Source organism: Podarcis cretensis, assembly GCF_951804945.1.
Source record: "Podarcis cretensis genome assembly, chromosome: 11".
Classification (NCBI taxonomy): Eukaryota; Metazoa; Chordata; class Lepidosauria; order Squamata; family Lacertidae; genus Podarcis; species Podarcis cretensis.
Genome location: NC_137180.1, coordinates 2,326,650 through 2,352,413, shown reverse-complemented (window position 1 = coordinate 2,352,413; position 25,764 = coordinate 2,326,650). Strand labels below are relative to the sequence as shown.

At 44.7% G+C, this 25,764-nt stretch overlaps 1 protein-coding gene across 3 annotated transcripts in view; it reads left to right on the top strand.

Moving 5' to 3' along the window:
* The window catches only part of CEMIP2 (cell migration inducing hyaluronidase 2), a 60,936-nt gene continuing 35,172 nt past the window's right edge, over positions 1 to 25,764 (top strand). Inside the window, exons 1-4 of one of the 3 annotated variants that reach the window (XM_079996005.1) lie at positions 1 to 113; positions 15,730 to 16,072; positions 21,476 to 21,616; positions 24,744 to 25,305. In XM_079996005.1, coding sequence (XP_079852131.1) covers positions 15,742 to 16,072; positions 21,476 to 21,616; positions 24,744 to 25,305 — 1,034 coding nt within the window. In that variant the 5' untranslated portion in view covers positions 1 to 113; positions 15,730 to 15,741. Of the gene's footprint in view, positions 114 to 2,698; positions 2,808 to 5,981; positions 6,115 to 15,729; positions 16,073 to 21,475; positions 21,617 to 24,743; positions 25,306 to 25,764 lie in introns of those variants that run through there. The other 2 variants (XM_079996006.1, XM_079996004.1) reach the window with 2 other exon arrangements.

The following is a 25,764-nucleotide window of genomic DNA, read 5'->3' as shown; positions in this document are numbered from 1 at the left end:
ACTGTGCCAGGAAGTACAACACGGAGGACCCACCCAGCTCAACTTCCCGCTTGCTTGCCTGCTGCTGCCACTGCTGACTGGAGTGACGTGTGGAGCTCCCGTCCTCTGTTCTGGTAAGTGACTGCCAGAGATGACTGCTTTTGCTGTTACTAATCAGCTCGCTGGGGAGGCTGGGGTTGCTTTTGCTTTTTACTATTATGTTGTGTGTCTTGTGTTTTTAGGTTCTAAACAGCCATAAGATCTTTGGAAGCAGGGCAGTGTGTGTGTGTGTGTGTGTGTGTGTGTGTGTGTGTGTGTGAATATATATATATATATATATATATATATATATGGGAGACGGGAATGTGCTCTCCAGGATTTCAGCCTGGACTTTTCCCCCGTCCCATCAGGAGATGCTAGTGACTGACCTTATGCATACAAGGCAGATAATCTACTTCTTAGCTATGTATGGCCTTAATCCTAAATTAGCTCTAATCATGATCATATATTTTCAAGTCATAATAGCCTTTTTTAAGAAAAAGAGGAGGAAAATGTATTTTATGTACATCTTGCATTGCTGTCAAAAAATCCCTGCTTATGAGATTTTTATTAGCAGGAGGAACAGCAGCAAATAATAATATTTTATTGGCTTTGGCATTCTTCTGCATGGCCCAGTGAGTTTTATGGGAGGTAGGAGCTGAAGTTGGTCCATCTGGCTTGTTTTGTTAGTGCAGTTTTGTAGCATTAAAACAAGGGATATTAAATTTAGAAATATGGAATGAATGTTTTTGTAAAGGAGAAAACATTGGTTGAAACTGCAAGAGAAAAGAAGCACAGCCCACCCGTATCTCAAATGCCACTGACTGCATCAGCACAGTTAAAAAACATACTTAAAGTCAGTGGGATTTTGAGTGCTGAACTTTGGCTGAATCATCCACAAAGCAATTATGAAGAGGCAGTGAAATTAGTTGCTTTCCTCCATGTTATCTCATCCTAATGAAATTCAGTATTATGCGTACCCCCCAAAATAAATTTGAGATTCCAGTTACAAATTATAGCATGCCTCTTTATGATTTTTTTCATATGTCGTGTATTTCATGAGGCAGCTTTCCTGGGTTTTATTTTTCCTGTAGCTTTACACTCCTCCTTCAAGAATTAAAGGCTAATGTCATGTATCATTAAAAGGTTTGCACATATGTGCAGCTGTATTCAGAGAAGTTCTCTAGGGACTCATGAATCATACTGCATCACAAACATTTTAGCTTTCCAGTAATTGTTGGCATAGTTGCCAGGGACAAGAACACATCAGCAATTATATTCAAACTCTATTTGACTTTTCCAGTTTTATTTGTGGAAGAAAACAACTTCTTGTGAAAGAGGCGTATAGGTAAAATTGAACAGGTGTGAAGTAACCTGAGTTTATTTCTGGGCTGTTGGAGGCTGCATTACCTAATTAAAATATCCCATCCAATGTAGTCAGTACATTCAAATGATATACTGTATGTGAAATTGCAAGAACTGGTTTAAGCACCGTTGCATTGTGATCTTATATGTGTTTACTTAAGTGCAAGGGTCATTGGAACTTTGCAAAGTGCAAGTGAGATCACTGGAACTTTGCAAAGGATTGCCGACTTAGCCTTAATCCGTTTAAAAGAGAGATGGGGAGCCTGGGCCCAGATGCTGCTAGACTGCAGCTCCCATCATTATTGGCGATTGACCACACTGGTTGGAGCTGATGGAATTTGGAGTCCAACATCATCAGCAGGACCAGACTCCTCATGCCTGGAGGGTTCTCTAAATGAGGGGAAGTAGTTGTGTTTATCATTGTGCATATATAAAATTTGCTTTATCACAGTTACCAGATTAATTCAATGAGGTACTGAAGTGTAAAATACTAAAAAGAGGTGCCAGATGTCACATGATTCAGATACTCACAGTAGCCTATAGACTTAATGCCATGTCAAAAAAGAGAACTTTGTGAAGTAGGCATGCATCAAACCCTGAGTTAGAGTCTGCAGATTGCAACATTTAAAATATATCAAGAATCGGTATTTTGTTTGGTTTGAATTTTCATAAACCACTTTTCAATAAAATAAAATAAAATTACAGTGAAGATAAAACTTAAACCAATGTACTTAAAACAGTTGTTCCCTGAAAGAAATGTTACCATCAGTATCTCCATGCCAACCCAGTGATTTCATTATTTCAGTTTTACACATGGGAAAGTGAGATAGTGATTATCATGTGAATCCGCGACTTAGCATGGATTTGAGCCTTAGTCCATGTACAACCGTCTGCCCAATGGTTCTGTGTCCATTGTTCTGATGCTGAGCAATTGCATCTCTCTAGACAAAGAGGGATCTATTCATAATCAGCAATACCAAATATACTAGCTCAAGTAAGGGATGAAGTCTTTGCATTTAAGGCAGCAATTGCCCCACTATACCGGGGCTACTTCTGCCTAGGACTGTGATTCAATTCATTTTACACTGAAAAGTATCACCGATAGTAATAAAACATTGGATTTGAAATGGTTGCACAATCCCTTTACCAACAATATTTGGCTTGCATGGATGTGTCACATGAGACAATTCCTGTTTTTGTAAGTCAGAAAAATAAGAATCTGCCGTGACATCCTGAACAGAGAGGATGACAGATAATGCTTTTCCTGTTAGCAGCGGCAAGCCTTTATATTCATTCCCTGAAAGCTTAGATTGTTTGCTCATTTGTTGACTGTCCATATAGACAGAAAACTGCAACTATTGTGTGAGAGAAAAGGATTTCTAGTTCTTTGCAGATCATTAAGTGTTTTGTATACTCCTAACCAGGTAAGTGTAAAAAGTATTTTATTCTGCAATGTTATTTTGAAAGTTATAATTAAGTACTCAGATATTCTGCTATTAAAATATTTTCACTACTGTTGTATCAGAATGTGCAGGATTGTGACAACTGAAAGCTCAAGTGAGCTGCACTTTACTTTTCAATAAATATTTGTGTCTCAGGACCTCTAATTCTCGCTTATGTTTTATTTTTGTTGCATTCTGTTTCCAATTTTGCCTATTTCGCCAATACTTTACTCCCTACCTGAAGTGCCCATATTTGTCATGGTTACTGAACCTTACTATGTTTTCAGTGAAACAAACAATGCTGTTTAAGGATATATGCATCCTCTCACAGGAAACTAACTGACTGCAAAATCCAGATTTCCACTGACCCAATAGCTACTAGTTGTCAATAATTAAAAAGAGAAATTACACCTTTTTGTTTGAGTTTCCATTGAATCGATGCCGCAAACCTGTGCTCAGTTGCCTGGTAAAGGTAAAGGGACCCCTGATCGACTCTGGGGTTGCGGTGCTCATCTCGTTTTATTGGCTGAGGGAACCGGCGTACAGCTTCCAGGTGGCCAGCATGACTAAGCCGCTTCTGGCGAACCAGAGCAGCGCACGGAAACACCATTTACCTTCCCGCCGGAGTGGTACCTATTTATTTACTTGCACTTTGACGTGCTTTCGAACTGCTAGGTTGGCAGGAGCTGGGACCGAGCAACGGGAGCTCACCCCGTCGCAGGGAGTCAAACCGCCGACCTTCTGATCGGCAAGCCCTAGGCTCTGTGGTTTAACCCACAGCGCCACCTGCGTCCCTTTTACCAGTTGCCTGGTAGTAACTTTTAAATGGGTTTACTTCTGAATACACACAGGATTCCACTGAAAACGTGTAAACATATTAAACAATAGCTGTTCTCCAACTTTGTAGTGAAGCTCTTTTTAAAATAGCATTTAATCCACTACATTATAATTGTGGTGCAATTACTGTAACTTCTTATGTTCTAATTTTCAGAAAAAACTCTACTTTTTTGTTTTTCTTGGATCCAGAAGATAATTTTCTGACATGGCATCAGTTCAAACTGTAAATACCAATTGCATACAAAATGGCATTTTGCCATAAGGTCATATAACCTTCAGGAAGAAAAAGTTGAATTCCATGCTGCTTATTTAAGCAGAATGCATATCTCTGCAAATCCTTCTTTATTTGCTTTGGATAAATAAATAGTATGTAGTGAATACTTTGATAATGACACAGCAGCAGAAAAATGTCAAACAAATATACATGGAAATAGAAGAAAACAGAAACAGTGACCACTTCTCAGGTGGTAATCCCAACACCTGCTTTTTTGGGCACCTGATGGCAGTTTTAACTTCTACATTGTCAGCCACAGAGCTGTACAAGCTGGCATGTGAAAACAATGAAATAATTATTTGCTTTTACTGGGGTGAGTGTTTTAGGAAAACTTGCACACAATGATCCTGTTCTCTACTTTATCCATACTGGGCAAGATAGAACTGACCCAAAGTGTGGCCCTGAAATAGCACAGTATGGCAGTGTCCACTGGGGCACTGCTACTCTTGCACCAGCAAGGTACCTTGGCCAGTGGTGAAAGAGGGGGAAATTAGTGCTGAGGCAAAGGAGGAGTTTTTCACGAGGAATCCCTTGCTTGGCTGTGTGCCTATGGAGTCGCTCTGTTGAGCGGGATGTTTGGGTTCTAGCCTGATGTCTTCCCTGCACCTTTGGAACCCCAAGTCATTGTTGCCGGCAGAACATCCAAAAGGTAAGCTTTGCAGCGTAGTGGGACTCAGCCCCACATCTCGCTTTCAGGCTTCACTTAGGCATCTGGCTGGTCCCTGTGAAAAAAGGGTGCTGGGCCAGAGGGCCCTTTTCCCAACCAAGCAGGGCTGGTCCCGTTTTCCCATTGCAATGCACTTCCTTAGGGTTACCAGGCTGCTGCAGCCGATCACTGTGACCTTTCTGTTGCGGTTTCTGCTCTTGTGGTTGTAGCCTTTTCCCTAGCAAAAAGTTTGTTATGTCACTAACACAAGTCCTTATATGTGTGTAGCTCTTCTGAAGGGTGTTTGTGGCAGGACTTGAAATATTCTCTTGTGGAATCTTTTGGGTTCTCTGAGCACACCTTTGAGGAAGGGCCAGAGCTCAGTGGCAGAAATCCTTTGCACACAGAAGCTCCCAGGCTTAATCTCTAGCCTATCCAAGAGGGTCAGGAAACGTTCTCTGCCTAAAACCCTGGAGAGCAGCTGCCAGTTAGTGTAGGCAACAGCTAGCTAGACCAATGATCTTCCTCAGCATAAGGCACTTCCCTATGTTCCCATGCCTTCTACCCACTGGCAGGGATTTGTGGACATGGATCAGGGTCCTGTGTGTTATGGGTCAGCGGAAGCATGGACAAACAAGTCTTTGTTGGACTTTGCAAGACTTCTGAAGCAAATGATGGGTGCTACGTCATGTATGGCCAAGGAGATGGCCGAAGGGCCCATTCTTGCAACACAGCCCCATAAGAATCTGTAGGGTGCAGTGCTCCAAGTGCACTTTCCCCAGGTGATCCTAGTGAGGTTGTGAGTCTACACAGGGGCAGGCAGTCTTTCAGGAAACCTGGCCCTTTGGTAACCAGAGGACACTGAACATGGCCTGGTCCCTGAGCAACGTTCCCTTGGAGTCCGCGCTGGTGTAATGAGGGCCCTGAAGATGCTCCGCGCAACAGCCTGGCGGCAGCATTCTGGCCCGGCTGCCCTTTAAGGCCAAATCCCAAAGGCAAGTACAGAATCCGCGCAGCCACCGCGGGGAACTTGGTCGAGTGAGCGGTCTGGAGGCCGCTTTTCTCTCTGGCCCCCGGCGGAGCGCCAAGCCCTCGGGGCCCAAGGAGCAGCTCTGCCCCTGTCCGCAAAGGGGCCTCGGCCCGCTCGCTCCTTCTGGCTTGGCGAGGCCCCAGGGCAGCTGCTCCCCGCTTCTGGATCCGTCGCTCGCCGGAGGCCAAGCGCTGCCGGCCTGCTCTGTTCCCCAGGGAGCCCAGGGGCGCTTGGCGGGCGCCGGGCTGGCCTCTCTCTCTCCCCGCCTGGCCTGGCGGGGGCGCGCAGGGAGGAGGAGGAGGCTCCTCCCGGAGGGCGGCGCGGGGCTGGTGGGCGCGGCGGGGCGGAGCGGGGCCCGGGGCGGCGAGGCGGCTGCGGCGGGGGAGCCGGCGGCGTCGCTGCGTGAGGAGGGAGCCCGCCATGCCTCAGCCCCCGCCGCCGCCGCCGCCGCCCTGAGCGCGCCTCCTTCGCCGCCTCTTCCCCGCCTGCGCTCGAGGCCTCGGTGAGTGCCGCCCCCCCGCCGCCCCCCCCGCCCTGCCCGGCCCGGCCTCCGCCGCCCGCCGCCTTCTTCTCCGCCCCTCCAGCCTCGCCTCGGCCGCCCCCTCTCGCGCCCTGGCCTCCCCTCTGGGCCGGGACTTCGCCCTCGGCTTTGCTGCTTCTTTCTGCCTTCCCTCAGATCCGCTGGGCAAGAGCCGGGCGTTCATCTTCGAGTAATCCATATGGAAAGGAAGAGGCAAGCGGAGCGGCCTGCTTCTGCAAGCCGCTTCCCACATGCGGAAGGAGCCTATTCTTCCTGGAGGTTAGAGGGGGTGAGCCATTTGGTGAGCATGGGATTCCTGTGAAGAGAGCTTAGATGACATTTCTGTCATCTCCCTCATCACTTTCCTCATTGCTAACAAAAAGAGTGGAATTGGATTATTGAGCAACACGTCCTCATCGACTATTAGGCGCAGCATGACTTTTAATGAGGTGAAATCCCACCTGAAAGTACAGGCAATGATCGTTTTATGTGTGCTTAAAGCACTTGGGACCATGCACATGCACAGCGCCACAAACCCAGAAGTGGCAGGAAAGGGGGGCAGGGCATTTATTTTTATACGTGCTCTGCCATCATGCACAATGACCCAAAATGCAACCCCCCTCCTGCAAATTCCCTGTATCAACAGTTCCCACATTCCTCAGCAGTTTCTCATCTCAAACAGCAGGGACACCCCCCCCCCCCCAAAAAAAAAAAAAATCTTCCACACTTCACTCTGAATCTGAATCTGATCTGCTCTCTTGGGGGAGGGATTGTAGAAGTTTGGTAGTAGAGCATATGTGTTGTATGTAAAAGATCCAAGCTTTAATGCCTGTACGAATCACTGGTCTGATATCTGCTGCCAGTTAGTGTAGAAAATATTGGGCCAGTTAGACTTTCTGTCCATATCTGTACAAGATGGTTTCCTAGGTTCCTGACCTTTCCCAGCCCTCTTGGCACTGCAAGAAGGAAGCAATTTACAAGCTGCCTTCTTAAACTGAGAGGGAAGGAACCTGGCATCCTACACTGTGTTGCTGTTAAGCCCATAGGAAGTTGACTTGCACTGAGTGGGAAGGTTCAGCTAGTCCAGCTCCCTACAGTGCAGGAATCACAGCTAAATGGATCAGCCTAGTTCAGTATTGTCTTCTCTGACTGGCAGCAACTATCCATGGTTTCCCAGCCTTTACCCAGAGATGCTGGAGTTTGAATCTGGGATCTGCTGCTGCTCAGCTACAGTTCTTCCTTCATTGGAAGTGGTGATGCAGAAACAAAAACCAGTCACTACAGTAAGGAAGAGACTTCTCCCATCTCTCCAGTTATCCTACCTATGCACACTCTGACTTTTGCTTGAGACTTGGCAGTCACACTGAAAACTCCCTCCAAAGGTGAATGGAATAAGCCAGCAGTCACTTACACTTGAACGCAAGCATGCAAGGATTCTTGGCTTCTCATACATATATGAAAATTCTTGCATGTTTGGCAGTGTCCCTATTTATGACGCAGGTGGCGCTGTGGGTTAAAGCCTCAGCGCCTAGGACTTGCCGATCGAAAGGTCGGCGGTTCGAATCCCTGCGGCGGGGTGCGCTCCCGCTGCTCAGTCCCAGCGCCTGCCAACCTAGCAGTTCGAAAGCACCTCCGGGTGCAAGTAGATAAATAAGGACCGCTTACCAGCGGGAAGGTAAACGGCGTTTCCGTGTGCGGCTCTGGCTCGCCAGAGCAGCGATGTCACGCTGGCCACGTGACCCGGAAGTGTCTCCGGACAGCGCTGGCCCCTGGCCTCTTAAGTGAGATGGGCGCACAACCCCAGAGTCTGTCAAGACTGGCCCATACGGGCAGGGGTACCTTTACCTTTACCTTTACCTATTTATGGCCATTGCTTGCTGCTCATTTCATGAATTGTCTGAGATGCTGCCAGAAGTACTGATTTTGTTGCTGGAGCCCATTCTTCACCCCACGTTCTCTGGTGCCCCCAGATAAAAGTAACTTGCTTGGACTTAATCTGCATTCCCTTCATCAGATGTAAGTTACTAGCTTTCATCTTGTTTTGATCATACTGTTTGATCACGTATGAAGAATTACATTGTCAGCAAGTATGTTGATGATGTCCTCTTATGCTAACAGTACAGAATAAAACTTACTTGGTGTTGTGTGGTTCATGTTATTTGAGCCACCTCGCATGCATTTAGACTTTCATGAAGCCATATGAAAGCATGCAATGCAAAAGGCATTTCCTATCATCTTGTAGATAACTTTTATGGTGTGTGCCAGTCGGGGCAGTGGATATCTCTGATATCTCTAAACGTAGTGATTTTTCTCAGGAAAAAGTAAAAGATGAATGCCAGGTAACCTATGCAACCACTTATAGGCAAAGTATGTGCAGGTGCACATAAAGGTTTGGCTAGTTTGGTTAGCAGTCATAGACCACATGAAATTTAATATTTTAATGAAGTTCATGCTATGCAGCATTGCTGATGTAGTAGAACCTCACGTTGAAACTACACTGTAGGTATGATAAAACTGCTTCTTTACTGTGCCATTTGTTCTGGTGTAGTTGTGTCCAGAGTTGTGTACATGCTAGTAAATCTAGAAAGTGCCACTTGGCATCTAACAGACCTCCTATGAAATGGTTTGGACACTTGTTAAATTTATTGGTCTCCATTAGCTCTCAATGTGAATAATCGTGGCAGGGCTGAAATAGATTGTTGTGTCTAGGGATGGGTGGACCACAGCAAGCTTTCCTCCTGTATAGCTTTTTCAAGACCATAGAGAAGAGCTACAACTTGGCCTCATTCACAATCATGGCTAAGTAGGAATTAACCAGTGTGCTGGTGCACAGAAAATCTTGGCCACTTCTCTCCTCCCCTGCTCCCAGTAGTGCAGCCGGAAGAGGGGAGGAGAGGAGTAATAATAATAATAATAATAATAATAATAATAATAATAATAATTTATTATTTGTACCCCGCCCATCTGGCTGGGTTTCCCCAGCCACTCTGGGCGGCTTCCAACAAAGATGAAAAATACACTAAAATGTCACATGTTAAAAACTTCCCTGAACAGGTGTCTTCTGAATGTCAGCTAGTTGTTTATCGCTTTGACATCTGATGGGAGGGCGTTCCACAGGGCAGGCGCCACTACCAAGAAGGCCCTCTGCCTGGTTCCCTGTAACTTGGCCTCTCGCAGTGAGGGAACCGCCAGAAGGCCCTCGGAGCTGGACCTCAGTGTAGCCATGAAGATCTAACTGCACCAGCACACGGGTTAATTCCTACTTAGGCATGCTTTGGTTTGGCTTAGCATTGCATGCAAGCCATTTCAAGGTTTAAAAAAATGTTTTCTTAATACTGAAGTTGTGTCCAGTAGTACATCAAGTAACCCAGACACTATCTCTGCCATGTGCCATGGACCTTGTAGTATAAGATTCCTTGTTTTGAAAGGAACTTGATATGGAAAATCAAAATATTCCATTAGGTTGCATCTTTGTGCCCAGAGTAGCATCACTCCCCCAACTCTCTCTCTCCCTCTTGATGCTACCCTAACATGAATTACTTCTCTCCCCCCCCCCACTGCTCCATCTCTGATGTTCTTTGTTACAAGTGAAATGTCATTTATTTATCTAGGGTATTTTAAGTCTGCCATTCATCCAAAGGTCCTAGGAAAGAATTAAAAATATCACAATTAATATTAAAGATTTAAACAAAACAACAGTATAGCAGAAGGAAAATATTTCCTTGTACTTATTCCCTCCCCGCCCCCCACTGCCTGCCAAAGGATGGGGAAATGAGACTAACTGTACCACTTTGAATGAAAAATATATTTTTTTAAAAAAACCAACAACCTACTCTCTTAATTGAGGTTAATGTTAATTGGCAGGAAAATATATCCTGTTGGCTCCCAGTCTCTGGAATCCCTTTCTCTATATGTCTAGTTCATGTTGTTTTTGAGTGTTCGGTGCCAGCTTAAAAAAATATTATTTGCCCAGGCCTCTTAATTCAGCTGTTGCTGTTTTCTTGCTACTGATTTGTATGTTTACGGCATTACTTTCTTTTTTTAATTGTGGTTTTTATATTCTAAAGTCTCATTGGAAGTTGTTTTGAGGTGACAAGGATGTAGTAACTTCTTAGCCAGCAACTGCACAAGGACACTGAGCTCTGTGCCTGGCTGCTGACTTAGAACTTATACTGGTATATAAATATCACAGTGTACTGATTGACATGAAAACGTAATTGTAAGTACAGCTAGATGGCAGATAGATAAAGACATCTATTCTAAAAACCCAACCATATGCACCTCTGTTTACTCCCAGGTAAATGTAGGATTGCAGCCAAGTAGTCTGTTCCCCAGCCCTATTTTAAAATAGGGTACTTAAAATAGGGTACTTTATCTACAGTGATACAAATGTCACATACTGTATTTAAGAAGTGCAGGTGTCTGTACTTTGCTTCCCCTTGGGGAGTGGGTAGCTTAAAGGCCAACGAAGGTGCTTGGCAGAAAAAGTCTATAGCAATGGCCTTTAATTTCTGAGGGCCTTCATTTCATGCTGACCTGCACCAGAGGCCCACTTAAAACAAAATCACAGAGCAAATCTATGCATGACCTTAGAAGGTGGTAGACTCTTCTTCATTGGAGAGCAAAGGCTGGATGGCCATATTTCAGGGATGCTTTAGTTGTGGTTCCTGCATTACAGAGGCTTGGACTAGATGATAAGAATAATAATAATTAATAATAATTTTATTTATACCCCGCCTTCCCCAGCCAAGACCGTGCTCAGGACGGCTAACAACCAATAATAAAAACAAGTTGATTAAAAGACAATTTAAAAGATTAAGACACAACATTAAAACATTAGGATGCAGCCTCTTCACAGGAGAAAGGAAAAAGAAAGAGGGGGAAGGAATCAAACTGATTCTAAGCCAAAGGCCAGATGGAACAACTCTGTCGTACAGGCCCTGCAGAAAGAAATCAAATCCCGCAGGGCCCTGGTCTCATGAGACAGAGTGTTCCACCAGGCTGGAGCCAGTGTTGAGAAGGTCCTGGCTCTGATTGAGGCTAATCTAACTTCCTTAGGGCCCGGGACCTCTAGGGTGTTGCTGCATATGGACCTTAAGGTCCTCCGTGGGGCATACCAGGAGAGGCGGTCGCATAGGTATGAGGGTCCTAGGCCGTGAAGGGCTTTAAAGGTCAAACGCAGCACCTTAAATCTGACCCTGTACTCCACCGGGAGCCAGTGCAGCTGGAAAAGCACTGGGTGAATATGCTCCCATGGCAGAGACCCTGTGAGGAGCTTCGCTGCAGCATTCTGCACCCGCTGGAGTTTCTGGGACAGCTTCAAGGGCAGCCCCGCATAGAGCGAATTACAGTAGCCTGGAGGTGACTGTCACATGGATCACTGTGGCCAGGTCGGGGCGGGAAAGGTAAGGGACCAACTGCTTGATACGGCGAAGGTGGAAAAATGTCGCCTTGGCTGTTGTTGTAACCTGCGCCTCCATGGAAAGGGAGGCGTCAAGGATTACACCCAAACTCTTAACGGAAGGCAATGGCACTAGTTGGTCCCTCATCCCCATGCCATCCCTACCCAGCCATAGGACCTCTGTCTTCGAAGGATTTAGTTTCAATCAGCTCCCACAAAATCATCCAGCCACAGCTTCCAAACATCTGGTCAGTGTGTCTGGGATCAAGTCGGTATGGCCATCAATCAGCAGATAGAGCTGAGTGTCATCAGCATATTGGTGACAGCCCAGCCCAAAGCTCCGGACAATCTGGGCAAGGGGGCGCATAAAGATGTTAAAAAGCATTGGGAAGAGGATTGTGCCCTGTGGCACTCCACACACCAAGGGGTGGCGATACGACATCTCCCCCCCCCCCAGTGGCCCCCGTCATCTTGTTTGTTTTAGTCAAACTATCATTTTTGTAACTGCTGCTCATTTGTGCTGCACAAGTTATTCAGAGGCATTCAGGTGTCAGCAAAGTTTTGAAAGCAATGGAATCCTGCAGATATTTTAATCTCCTGCTCAGTGATCACCTCCCTGTGACTTTACAGTTTTATAAATGTTTCTGATTCTGCATTCATTTGAAAGAGGAAGGAAATACTGAATACTTTATATTCTGAAGTTTCAAAAATAGAATAGCTGAAGGAAGAGAGAATACGTACTCTACAAATAAGTAATCTGGCATAAAAATTCTTTTGTTACTGCTTCAAATTAGGGGGTATGGGTGGGGATTTGGCTGAAATTTATACTGTTTTTTGTCAGGCTCCAGAACAGCACCAACACTTGTGCTGAAAGAGGACTCTCAGAAAATGGCCCCAGGACATAATTTGTATTATAGGTTCTTACTGTTATGAGCATTTGCCACACTTGGAAATGTGCATGCTGAGGCCTGGGCTGTTCAGAGAATTTACTTGACTATCCTGTGATTTGTGTCTGCTTTGTTTCCTGTTTAGAACAAAGGAAATGGGTTAAACACACCATGTCCAACTCCTTGGTTTTTATACTGGGCTGCCCATTTTGACTGAAGCCTTGGTGACACAGGGAACAGGTGCAAGAAACATGAAGGACTTGTGTACCCTGCACTCCTTTTAATGTTTTGATCCTGTCTGGCAGGGCATTGTCTCCTCTGAAAGCGTTGGGCACAATGATCTTATCGCAGTGATGAATTGGACTCTGCAGCTTTGAAATTACAAAGAAAGCATTCTTGCTATGTTTCTGCATAAGATTTGAGATTAGCTGCTATATTTCCTTTGTTTTTATTGTTGGCCCGTTTCAGTCCTTCTGAGCATGCCGTGTATAGTTGAGCACACCAGGCTTCAGTTGGCATACTCTGTACTTTCTTTTTTTACAGGAATTAGAGCTTCATAGAAAGGTATCTGGGTTTAGGGTTAATCTTGCTTATTCAAGTTAAAGGCATCAAGATTCCATCTAAGGAAAACTTGCTAATACTTAGGAGGGTGGTTTACCCCTTGTTGGAGGGAGCAGGAAACAAGGCCATGTTCTCCTATTTGCAAGTTTCCAGGGGTCTCAACCCATAGTTGAGTGGGGGGCAGATGCTGGTTTTCTCTTAAACAGGAGATGCTGCACTAGGTGGACTTTGGATCTGATCCAGCAGGGCTCTCCACGTTTTTATATGGACCATATCCTGGTAATAGAGGAAATAAATTATCACATTAGCCTGCGTGTACAATTGGGAAACAGATCTGCAAGTGGAACTGAAAGTGGAAGACTGGCATAACATTTGAGAGAGCTGTTCATCTTTTATTATGTACCAGTTTTACATAGCTGTCTTAAAAATCCAGATGGTAGGTGGCACATGATCTCTCTCTAGCTCATTTTTTAAACCACTGTTGGGGCAGGTCAGTGCTTGGGAGGATGAATTTCAAATAGCAGATTTTCAGCATGGTGTGGTGTGGGATAAACAGGTAAGAAAAGCTTAGCAGGAATGACCATGCCTTGCTGTAACTGCTTGCATGGCAAAGAAAGAGGAAACTTGTGATAAAACGTTAAGAAATCGCTGAGAGTAGCCAAAAGGGAATGCCTTATAAGGTATTAGGACGGTTTGTGGGCGATTCAAAACCACAAGGGAAAAAGGAGGAAAATAGTTAGAAAGCTATTGCACTTGCTTAAAAGGGCTGTGAATATTAGTCAAGCCGCCCCTGGCGGAGCTAAAGCTAATCAGCATGAAGAAGGGGGGGTATGTAACGGTGGGGGTACATATCAAGGGGAAAACATGAAATAGGTGGACCAGGAAGTTGGTAAAGTGCAATTTCCTAAACAATAGGAGATTGTAGGAGGGAAATTTGGACGGGCTTTAGCGTATAAAGTACCTTTGATGTGCCCTCTTTGCAGCATGAGCTGGGGAGTTGCTCGTGCAGCGCTGTCTCAGGAATAAGCAACCTTTGGTTTTGCCTGATCTCAGTGTCCGACTCCTTCTCACAGAGCAATTGACTTCCTCTAGGGAAGATTCCAGGGGCAAATTTGTCCAACAGGTGGGGATCTGAAATTTGTATAGGACTTTTGGTTTGAACAGCAGCCAATTCCTCTGCTACCCCTCACTTGTCTTTTTCTTTTAACCATCTAGCCTGCTGAAGAGTTCTGGGGACCTTGAAAGCTTGCACACTATTTTCTGGCATCTTGGTTAGCCTAATAAAGATGTTTTCTTAATATATATTGGACTTGATTGGCACATCAGAAGCTCCAGCCTATATCTTGATGTATTTTAATGCCCTGGGGATGATACCATCACCAGTCCACCAATTGTTTCTTATTTAATGCTGGCAGCTCAGCAAGAGTTAGCTTAAAGTGGAATTCTTCAAAGGTAAAGTGTAGAATTTCTTCACTGCTGAGATGTTACGGACAGTGTGTTTACTTTCCTTGAATCTATTCATTGAATATTCGAGATATCCTGAAAAACAGAAAATTGTATAATTTTTTTTGGCAGGAGAAAGGAGGTCAGCTGCTAAAACTAATTCAGTTTATTATCCTAATAGTTTACTTGTGATTGCAGTTTATGATAGTCCTGTTAGCATGGCATGATATGGAGTAATGGTTTTTAACAGTGCTATAGATTTTGAAGCAAACTTCTTCAAAGGTTATTCTAATGGCTATAAAGACAGATCTTTTGTGTGTGATCTTGTGCAAATGTGGCAGAACCTGGATGAAAATTGGCATATGCTTTTGAGCTCTGTTTTTTGCAAAAAAAAATTCCTCTAAATATTTGGGACTGGCCAGATGCTGACGAGCGTGCCCTGGGTGAAGGGGTGCTGCAGACTGGGGCGGGGGGGCAGTGGTCTGTAGGGACCTGTACCAGCCAAGAGGCAAGAGTCAGAATCAGAGGAAGCTTCAGAGCTGGAGGAAGAGACAGACTCTCCACCCTCCCCTGTACCACTGTCTCCAAAACCAGGAGAGAGCAGACGTAGCTTCTGTGCAGGCAGAGTGAGCACAGCCCGTCAGGGGAAGGTGCATCAACTGGTAGAAGGGGGCTGGTCCCCAGTTGCTGCAACAGCGCCATGAAGTTCAGACCTAGGAATAGCTGGCTAGCCAGTAGAGTGATGCGCGTAAGTTTCCAGAGCTGTTATCTTGGATAATAAAAAGTTAACTTTCTGCTGTGTCCTTGGCTAGGAAGCACCATTGGCACTACATTAGCTTTGGAGTAACCTGGTGGAATACATAAAAGGGAAAAGGTAAAGGACCCCTGACAATTAAGTCCAGTCGCAGGCGACTTTGGGTTTGCGGCGCTCATTTCGCTTTACAGGCCGAGGGAGCCGGCGTTTGTCCGCAGTTTTTCCGGGTAACATGGCCAGCACGATTAACACCGAAACCAGAGCAGTGCAAAGAAACGCTGTTTACCTTCCCGCTGGAGTGGTACCTATGAATCTACTTGCACTTTTGGGCGTGCTTTCGAACTGCTAGGTTGGCAGGAACTGGAACTGAGCAACGGGAGCTCACCCCTTCTGATCGGCAAGCCCAAGAGGCTCAGTGATTTAGACCACAGCTCCACCCGCGTCCCTGGTGGAATACATACTCCCACATAAATAATTCCAGGGCATAACTAAAACAACTCCTCTCACACTTCAACATTAATCTTTTTTTCCCCCTTTTGTTTTTAATCCAGTGATTGCATAACATGCAAGCCGCTGATCCCAGAGGGAGGACTCCTGCCTTCCTTCAGCCTCAGAATGGAAGCAGCCATAAATCTTCTGGCTATTTCCCAGGAAGAATTGTCCCATTTCGTCCTCCTCCTCCTCCAAAGAACCAAGCTTCAGCCAAATTTACGTCTGGAAGACAGGAAGCTCGTGCAACAGTAGCCTCTTCAGCAGATGGGCAGCGCAGTCAGGCGGAAGCGAGCAGAAAGAAAAGACACAAAAACACACTCATCTGCTTTGCTATGTCTAGCTTTTCGTTTTTTATTGCACTTGGCATTATTTTGGGGATAGCATCAAAATATGCTCCTGATGGTGAGTTTCCATTTCCACTACTTAGTACCACTACTAAGTGCCAATAGAAAAACCCAAATATTTGTACTGCTGTTCTGGAAGAAGATTGATAGTTTTTAAAACTAGTTTTTGTATAATTTATAATCGTATAATTTAAAACACACATAATTATTCCTCTGTTAAAAAACAAAAGAAAGGGACCGTTCTCTGTTGTTGACACTAGTGACTGTGATAAAGGCCCATTGGCTTCATCTGTTCTCACGTTCTGTGCTTCCGCAGCAAAGTTACATAACGTATAGAACAGCAGTAGGTCAGCATCCATATAGTCCCGCTCAAGGTGGCATTTTCCAGAAAAGTGTATACCGTATTTTTAGTCTTTCCTAGTCTCATTACATGAACAGTGTTTTCTGAACAAAATACAGGACTGCGTTGTACACCCTGCAGTAGCAGCATGTCTGTCAAGAACACTGGCAGGAACAGCAAAGAACCAGAGCAGAATCTCTCCAGGTGACGAGTATTCTTGTGCAGCGTCATCACAGCTGATATTCCTTCACGCCATGTGCCCAACGGCTAGATGTCATCGTGCATTTAGGGTTGGATTCCCATAATGAGCCCCTTCAGCAGAAGCCCTGCACAAGGACTTTTGCTTGCACAGCAAGACTTCCTGCCCCACCTCTTCCCCCTCTGTGCCCCACCCACACTTCCTGAGGTTGGGGGGAAGGAATCATTCCATCTGAACATAAAATTCCTCACGTAAACCAATTATTTATGTATTTATTGCATTTATAGCCCAGCCTCCCAGGAGCCCAATGTGGTGTACATAGTTCTCTCGCCCATTTTATCCTCACAACAACCCTGTGCGGTAGTTAGGCTCAGAGTGAGTGACTGGCCCAAGTCATGCAGTTTTCATGGCTGAGTGGGAATTTGAACCCAGGTCCTGCTCCTACACTCTAACCATGCTTCTTATTTGACTAACCCTGCAGTTCTTGCTTGGTGGTAATTAAAGTAACTCCTCTCCTTATTAGTTCTGAGATTCACTCCTAGAATGTAAATCAGTTACAATGAAGGGAGAAAGAGCTTCTAACCCATTTGAATCCCATGTTTATTTCTGCACTGTTATTGGGCTGTTAAAATAACTTTTAGTATCTCTTATGTTAACGTGATAGAGTTGACTCCAGAGGAGAGACTGGATTAGAATTGTTTAAAAAATGCATCTCCCCTCCTCTTCAAACACATCCAATTATTTCTTCTTCTTTTAGCCTTCCCTTGGTCAATTAATGATCCCATAGTGGGTTACAATGTATAAATAAAACAGATCCAATCAGAGATCCCAACCACATAAAAATGCAAATGATAACAGTATTGCTTGCAAACCTGCACTCAGTAGGGGGCCATATTAAATCAAACTCCTGCAGAAACCTTGAGCGAAGAGATGGAGTTTAGACAGTGCATTTAAAACTAAGTCTCTAATGAAAATTACTACACTGTCAAATAACATTTATCAAGTATTTCTGATAACTGAAATAGTCAACAAAAATTGTCTAATTACTAAAATTCATTAATATAGTTTTAACCATTATTAGCATTTGCATTGATAATTGGCACAGATGGTTTGAAGAAGTGTGCTTAAGATGAGTGATGGGGAGAAATTCCTAATCTCAGATAACTGGAAAAGGGCAAAAGGGGAGGGATCACAAATGCAAGATCACATGGCAGTATTGCTGAGAACCAGTAGCACTACAATTTGATTTATCCATGGTCTTTGACTGGCGGGTCATGGTCCTGTCAGAGGTTAGTCGTAACAGAATACGACCACCATGCAAGTATGGTGGATGGTCCGCCCCGCCACTTAATGGATCCAAATGGTTTCCAGAAAGTGGTAGGGGATGCTTTATCCCATGTTGATGGCCTTTCAGCTGATTCCCTGGTGGCCCGCTGGAATGCGGAGTTAACCAGGGCTATTGACTGTTTGGCTCCGAAGCGCCCTCTCCGATTGCATGGAGCCCGGACAGCCCCGTGGTTTTCCACGGATCTGAGGGCAATGAAACAATCGTTGAGACAGCTAGAGCGCCGGTGGCGGATAACTCATTCCGAATCTGACCGGACACAGGTTAGAGCTCAACGTCGAGCCTACCAAGTGGCGATAGAGACGGCGAAGAAGAATTTCTTTACCGCCTCTATTGCATCTGCAGAAAACAGCAGCAGGAGACTTTTTCAGGTGGTTCACAATTTAGCGGAACCACCTGCAACATCGGGGCCCAGTACGGGCCACATGTTCTCCTGCAATGATTTTGCAAAGTTTTTTGCAGATGAAATCGCTCAGATTCGGGAAGAAGTAGACTCCACCGTTGGAGCAGGGCCGGGGCGGGAGAGTGCTAGAGTTCTGTCTAGTCAAGTTGTGTGGGATCAATTCCAATCTGTTACCCCCGAGGATGTGGACAGGCTGCTTGGACGAGTGAAACCAACCACTTGTCTCCTTCATCCTTGCCCATCCTGGCTTATAAAAGCTAGCCGGGAAGGACTGGGCGATGGGCTTCGTGGGGTGGTGAATGCTTCCCTCCATGTGGGAGCCTTCCCAGACCCGCTGAAAGAGGCAGTTATTAAACCGCTTCTTAAAAAACCATCTTTAGATGCGGCCACGATGGCCAACTATCGCCCAGTCTCAAATCTTCCATTCTTGGGCAAGGTGATTGAGCAAGCGGTTGCCGAACAACTCCAGTCACGCCTGGAAGAAGCGGACCATTTGGATCCCTTCCAGTCGGGATTCAGGCCTCATCATGGGACTGAAACTGCCTTGGTCGCACTGGTTGATGATCTCCGGCAGGCTAGGGACAAAGGTGAGAGCTGTTTCCTAGTTCTGCTGGATCTCTCAGCGGCGTTTGATACCATCGACCATAACATCCTTCTGGACCGTCTTGGGCTGGGAGCTGGGGGCACTGTCATACAGTGGTTCCGCTCCTTCCTCCTGGGCCGTGTTCAGAAGGTGGTGGTGGGGGATGAGTGTTCAGACCCCTGGGCTCTCACTTGTGGGGTGCCTCAGGGTTCTGTCCTCTCCCCCATGCTTTTCAACATCTACATGCAGCCGCTGGGAGAGATCATCAGGGGGTTTGGGCTGGGTGTTCATCAGTATGCGGATGATACCCAGCTCTACCTCTCTTTCAAATCAGAACCAGTGAAGGCGGTGACGGTCCTGTGTGAGTGTCTGGAGGCGGTTGGAGGATGGATGGCAGCTAACAGATTGAGGTTGAATCCTGACAAGACAGAAGTACTGTTTGTGGGGGACAGGAGGCGGGCTGGTGTGGAGGATTCCCTGGTCCTGAATGGGGTAACTGTGCCCCTGAAGGACCAGGTGCGCAGCCTGGGAGTCATTTTGGACTCACAGCTATCCATGGAGGCACAGGTCAAATCTGTGTCCAGGGCAGCTGTTTACCAGCTCCATCTGGTACGCAGGCTGAGACCCTACCTGCCCGCAGATTGTCTCGCCAGAGTGGTGCATGCTCTGGTTATCTCCCGCTTGGACTACTGCAATGCACTCTACGTGGGGCTACCTTTGAAGGTGACTCGGAAACTACAACTAATCCAGAATGCGGCAGCTAGACTGGTGACTGGGGGCGGCCGCCAAGACCATATAACCCCGGTCTTGAAAGACCTACATTGGCTCCCAGTCCGTTTCCGAGCACAGTTCAAAGTGTTGGTGCTGACCTTTAAAGCCCTAAACGGCCTCGGTCCAGTATACCTGAAGGAGCGTCTCCACCCCCATCATTCTGCCTGGACGCTGAGGTCCAGCGCCGAGGGCCTTCTGGCGGTTCCCTCATTGCGAGAAGTGAGGCTACAGGGAACCAGACAGAGGGGCTTCTCGGTAGTGGCACCCGCCCTGTGGAACGCCCTTCCAGCAGATGTCAAAGCGATAAACAACTACCTGACATTCAGAAGACATCTTAAGGCAGCCCTGTTCAGGGAAGTTTTTAACGTGTGATATTTTACTGTATTTTTGGTTTCCATGGAAGCCGCCCAGAGTGGCTGGGGAAACCCAGCCAGATGGGCGGGGTACAAATAATAAATTATTATTATTATTATTATTATTATTATTATTATTGGGTGAAAGATTGAGGAATGAAGTCCTCAAAGCATGTTTGGTTAAAAGTGGGTCCTTGGTCTGAAAAGGTTGAAGACTAGAGGATTGAAAAAAAGACAGGCCTTCCAGAACTGGACCACACGTCCACCTAATATTGTATTCTGTTTACAGCAATTGGTTTGTCACAAATGACTCATCCTCATGTCTAAAATTGTGTGGTTGTTTTGTTAAAACATTTATTTTGCAATTTAAGCTGCTCCTGGGAATCTCTATAGTGAAAAGGGGGGTGTTGCATATTTTAAATAAAAAGCACAGTCATTTTATTTCATTTCAAACTGCATTCAGAAGGGTTTGGGTTTTTTGGCAGGGCAACTCCACATGGACATGCAAGTAACAAGAAGCTAAGGAATAATAAGAAATCTATTGTAATTAAGGGGGAAAGCACTAAGCAAGAGAGGGAATCCAAAGTAATTATGTTTTATCAGCATGAGCCAAATAAGTTTAATAGCAGGAAGCAACTCCTAATAGTCAAGTGAAAGTTACCGTAAAGCTTTCTCTAAAAGGAAACAGGAGCAACATGAGTGTAATTTTCACAGTTTTATTGTATCCAAGTAAATAATAATAATAATAATAATAATAATAATAATAATAATAAAGTATTGTATCAGGAAATGTTGAATCACTGGTAAGGAAGAATAGAGTGAAGGGAAATGAGTAGTTTGGCTGAATGAGTCAGTAATTTGTGGATATTGTACATGACTCATTGGAGTACATGGGGGCAGAATGGAGCTAATGGCTCCCTTTTTTCACAGAAGGGCTGAAAAGGAGGCCATTTCAGGCTATGATTAAAACAAAACAGAAAATGGGTATCTTAAACAGTAAAAAATGGCAATTGGATGAAGATGCCCTGTAAACACTGGGACCCATGTAAAAATGGTCTTAATGTGGGCCAAAACTCAGAAGCTGAAGAGCAATGGTATTTCCTAATGTGAAATGTATACCCAAATGAATTATGGGAACAGCTGAACAGAGAGAAAAACTGAACAAAAACCCCAGGCATTTTGCGTTGCCCTCTGAAACTCAAAGAGGGCATGCTCCTTTCCAGGGGCTATAAAATGAAAAGGTAAGAAAGACTGCCGAGTATTGATTGGCTAATGTGAAAGTGCAGATCACTTTACTTGAACTTCATTCAGATTCAGAGGATTTTTCTTATTCTCATGGGTAGAATGGAGAGCTTTTTACTGTGTCTTTATTTAAATCTGATACCAACAGAGTTGGATAAAAATGCTTGAAGCCTGAGTTGGCTGCCTTGATACTTCAGTTATAAGTGTTTCTTGCTTCTGTTGCAGAAAATTGTCCAGATCAAAATCCTCGCCTTAAGAACTGGAATCCTGGACATGATCGAGAAAACAAAGTTGTACTCAAACAGGGAGATTTGTTTCGCCTCAGTGTGGATGCTACAGTGCACTCTATAGTGATACAGGATGGAGGTATGTAAAGTGACATCCCAGCTTCAACATATCTTAGGGCCAAACTGACAAGATGAAGGAGCTGTGTTTACTTATTCCTATGTTTTTTCCATTTACAAGGAAAAAGGAGTGTGTGTGTATAGCCTAAATTTTAGAATGGTATAATAATATAAGCCTAGAATACGTAATTTTAATAAAATACATCAATAGGAGTATAGCATCTAGATCAAGGGAAGTAATAGTGCCACTGTATTCTGCTCTGGTCAGACCTCACCTGGAGTACTGTGTCCAGTTCTGGGCACCACAGTTCAAGAAGGACACTGACAAACTGGAACGTGTCCAGAGGAGGGCAACCAAAATGGTCAAAGGCCTGGAAACGATGCCTTATGAGGAACGGCTAAGGGAGCTGGGCATGTTTAGCCTGGAGAAGAGGAGGTTAAGAGGTGATATGATAGCCATGTTCAAATATATAAAAGGATGTCACATAGAGGAGGGAGAAAGGTTGTTTTCTGCTGCTCCAGAGAAGCGGACACGGAGCAATGGTTCCAAACTACAAGAAAGAAGATTCCACCTAAACATTAGGAAGAACTTCCTGACAGTAAGAGCTGTTCGACAGTGGAATTTGCTGCCAAGGAGTGTGGTGGAGTCTCCTTCTTTGGAGGTCTTTAAGCAGAGGCTTGACAACCATATGTCAGGAGTGCTCTGATGGTGTTTCCTGCTTGGCAGGGGGTTGGACTCGATGGCCCTTGTGGTCTCTTCCAACTCTATGATTCTATGATTCTATAAATTTTAGAATGGTATAATAATATAAGCCTAAAGGTAAAGGTAAAGGTACCCCTGCCCGTACGGGCCAGTCTTGACAGACTCTGGGGTTGTGCGCCCATCTCACTTAAGAGGCCAGGGGCCAGCGCTGTCCGGAGACACTTCCGGGTCACGTGGCCAGCGTGACATCGCTGCTCTGGCCAGAGCCAGAGCCAGAGCCGCACACGGAAACGCCGTTTACCTTCCCGCTGGTAAGCGGTCCCTATTTATCTACTTGCACCCGGAGGTGCTTTCGAACTGCTAGGTTGGCACCCCGCCGCAGGGATTCGAACCGCCGACCTTTCGATCGGCAAGCCCTAGGCGCTGAGGCTTTAACCCACAGCGCCACCTGCGTCCCTAATATAAGCCTAGAATACGTAATTTTAATAAAATACTTTTATAATTACAATGTTTTATATTTTATTTATTGTAAAGTTACGATCACACACACACAGTTTTGCGTGTGAATATAAAAAGGTGTAAAGTGTTGGACTAGGACCTGGGGGACTCAGGGATGAAGCTGGCTGGGTGACCCTGGGTGCTAGTCACTGCCTCTTGGCCTAACCTGCCTCACAGGGCGGCTGTGGGATTTCAGTGAAGGAGAGAGAGACCCATACGCATTACACTGTGCTCCTTTAGGGGGAAAGGTGGGGTCTTGATGTCGTCATGTGGCTGAAGGGAGCTGCACACTCCTCACTCTCCTTGGTTGTACTTGGTCACCAAGACATTTTTCTCCTCAGCCCAGTTCTCTTCTGGTATCAGATCTGGGCCTTCAGGAGGAGATGGACAGGATTCTGCTCCCCTCATAGGCATAAACTTTCTGTTTTAAAGAAACATCTCCATCCCTACTTCCCCTCATCTTTTGTTCTGATAGTTTTGGGGTGGTGTACTAACACATTGAAAGGATATCCTGGGTAAACAGTGTGAGGAAAAACTAACACTTTATTTTTCTCAATATTTCTTCCTATCTAAGGCATTTTCTATCGCAGCACTATATAAAATAATGTTGCACATAATTGGTCCATTTTTGAAATTGTTTTTTAGAATATAGCATTTGAAAAGATAGGGAACAATTAACATTGGAATCATGCAGTATTTCCAAATCTTGCAAGATTACATTACGAGAAGGCCGGGGGCAAAGTTCATAAAGTGGTGTCGTGAGTTAGCTCGTTGCTAAGGTATTACTCGGTAATTGTTTCAGTCATTTCTTTTACTGAAAATGCTATTTGGCGTGAGGGGGAAAAACATATGTACCTAAAACGTAACTTGTATTTGTTATATTTGTGGATATTAACAGATCTCCAAGAAATGACTATCATACTGCAAATGACATAAATTTTTACTGTTTACATTCAGTGCAAGTTACATTGGAACAGGGAGCAGGCAGAGCTGAGTAACAGAGCAGCTTCAGAACAGGCATTTGAACCCAATCCATCCAAAAGGAAGTTTCCTCCCAGTTTACTTCCTGTGCAGTAGAGAAAGAAACATTCTCTTCATAGCAGTTAACTTAGAGCATTTGTAGGAAAAAGCAATGGGAAAAGTTTAGACTGAGCTCTGCCACCTCTCCCTCCCTTACCTGGGTTGCTCCTGTGGGGCAGGTGGGGAACTCACTGGGGCCTCTTCGGTTTCCGCTGCCTGAGGCAGCTGCCTCACCCCATGTCCTGGCTGGACCGCCTCTGACTTCAGATGTTTTGGCCTACAACTCCCGTCAGCCTGTAGTCCAAAATATCTGGACACCTGGTTGGTGGTTTCTGTTCTATCCATCCTTATCCTGCTAAATCCTCAGAGGAAAGTAAGCACGGCCATGTTACTTTTACAACTGTTTTCACTTAATTTGCTTCTTCCTTTTAATATCCTTTCCAAGTCTATACATCTGCATATCTCCCCCATCTAGCTACTTCTTTGTTATTATGTTGTCGTTCTGGTCTGTTTTCAACATTTATTACTCCTGACTTCCTTCGGTACATTTTTTGCAGCTGTGCCAGGCATATCAAATACCTGCAGATTAAAAATACTGCTTGGTCATCAGTGTTTAAGAGCCTTACACAGCAAGATTTGTTTGGTAACTTTGCAAGGGCAAGATCCGGCTTGTAGGATGCAGTGCAGAATGTTTTGTTCAGCTGCTTTTGGTTCTTTGTACTTTTCCTTCCTCTGATAACTCCTTGACAAACTGAGTTATGCAGTTTTCCATTTGAAAACTGCTTTGTGTATTGAAATATAGTGCTCACTAATTTTTTTAAGCTTTGTTAGTGTTTTTTTCTATAACACAGCAAATTTTTATTCCTCAAAAAATAGTTGGTTAATACTTACTTTATCGGTTGCTTACCAAAAACATTGTTCCCTATAGGATTGCTTGTCTTTGGAGATGATGAAAAAGGATCCAGAAATATAACACTACGAACACGGTTTATCCTGATAAAGGATGGTGGAGCGCTTCATATTGGAGCAGAGAAATGTCGTTATAAATCCAAAGCAACTATCACCTTATATGGCAAAATGGATGAAGGTGATTATGTGCCAACATTTGGCAAAAAGTTTGTGGGTGTTGGCCCTGGTGGAACACTGGAATTGCATGGAATTCAGAAATTATCATGGACTTCTCTGTCAAAAACTCTGTATTCTTCAGGATTGGCCTCTGGCTCATATACTTTTGAAAAGGATTTTTCCCGAGGCCTCAATGTGAGAGTTATTGATCAAGACACTGCACAAGTTTTGGCAATGGACAGATTTGATACTTATGAATCTCAGAATGATAGCAGGAGACTTCAGGATTTCCTAAAAGGCCAAGATTTTGGTCGCATTGTTGCTATTGCTGTGGGAGATTCAGCTGCTAAAAACCTACTAGATGAAACCAGAACAACAATACAGAATCTTCTGGGAAGTAAGCTTGTCAAAGGATTGAGTTACAGGTAAAAAATAAAAAAAATGTATTCTGTGCTCTTGTGGGGAAAAATAAACTAATTTAAATTTCCTTTGGAGTTCAACCTGTATGTTCTAGCTCATGTTTTGAGTAATGCCAATGTATGACTATGATAGGTTGTGCTTCAGAATATAGCTTTGGAGGCAGCACAAGGAAGATGGTTAGTTTAATATTTTAAAGTTATAAACCCTTGTGAATTATAACAACTCAGCTTGGAGTTGTAACTGTATACCCTTCCTCCCTCGAATTAGGGTATTTCAGTAATATGGCCATGCATATATTTTCCTTTGGGTATTCATCATGCTGCACCCCTATATTCAAATTTACATTGCATCAAAGTCTCCCCCCTCTGTTATTTTGGTTTTCATTGCAAGAATTAATACTAGCTATACAGACAAGTACCACAACACTGCTTCTCTTCGTTGTTTTTGAATGTCTGTGTGCCAGT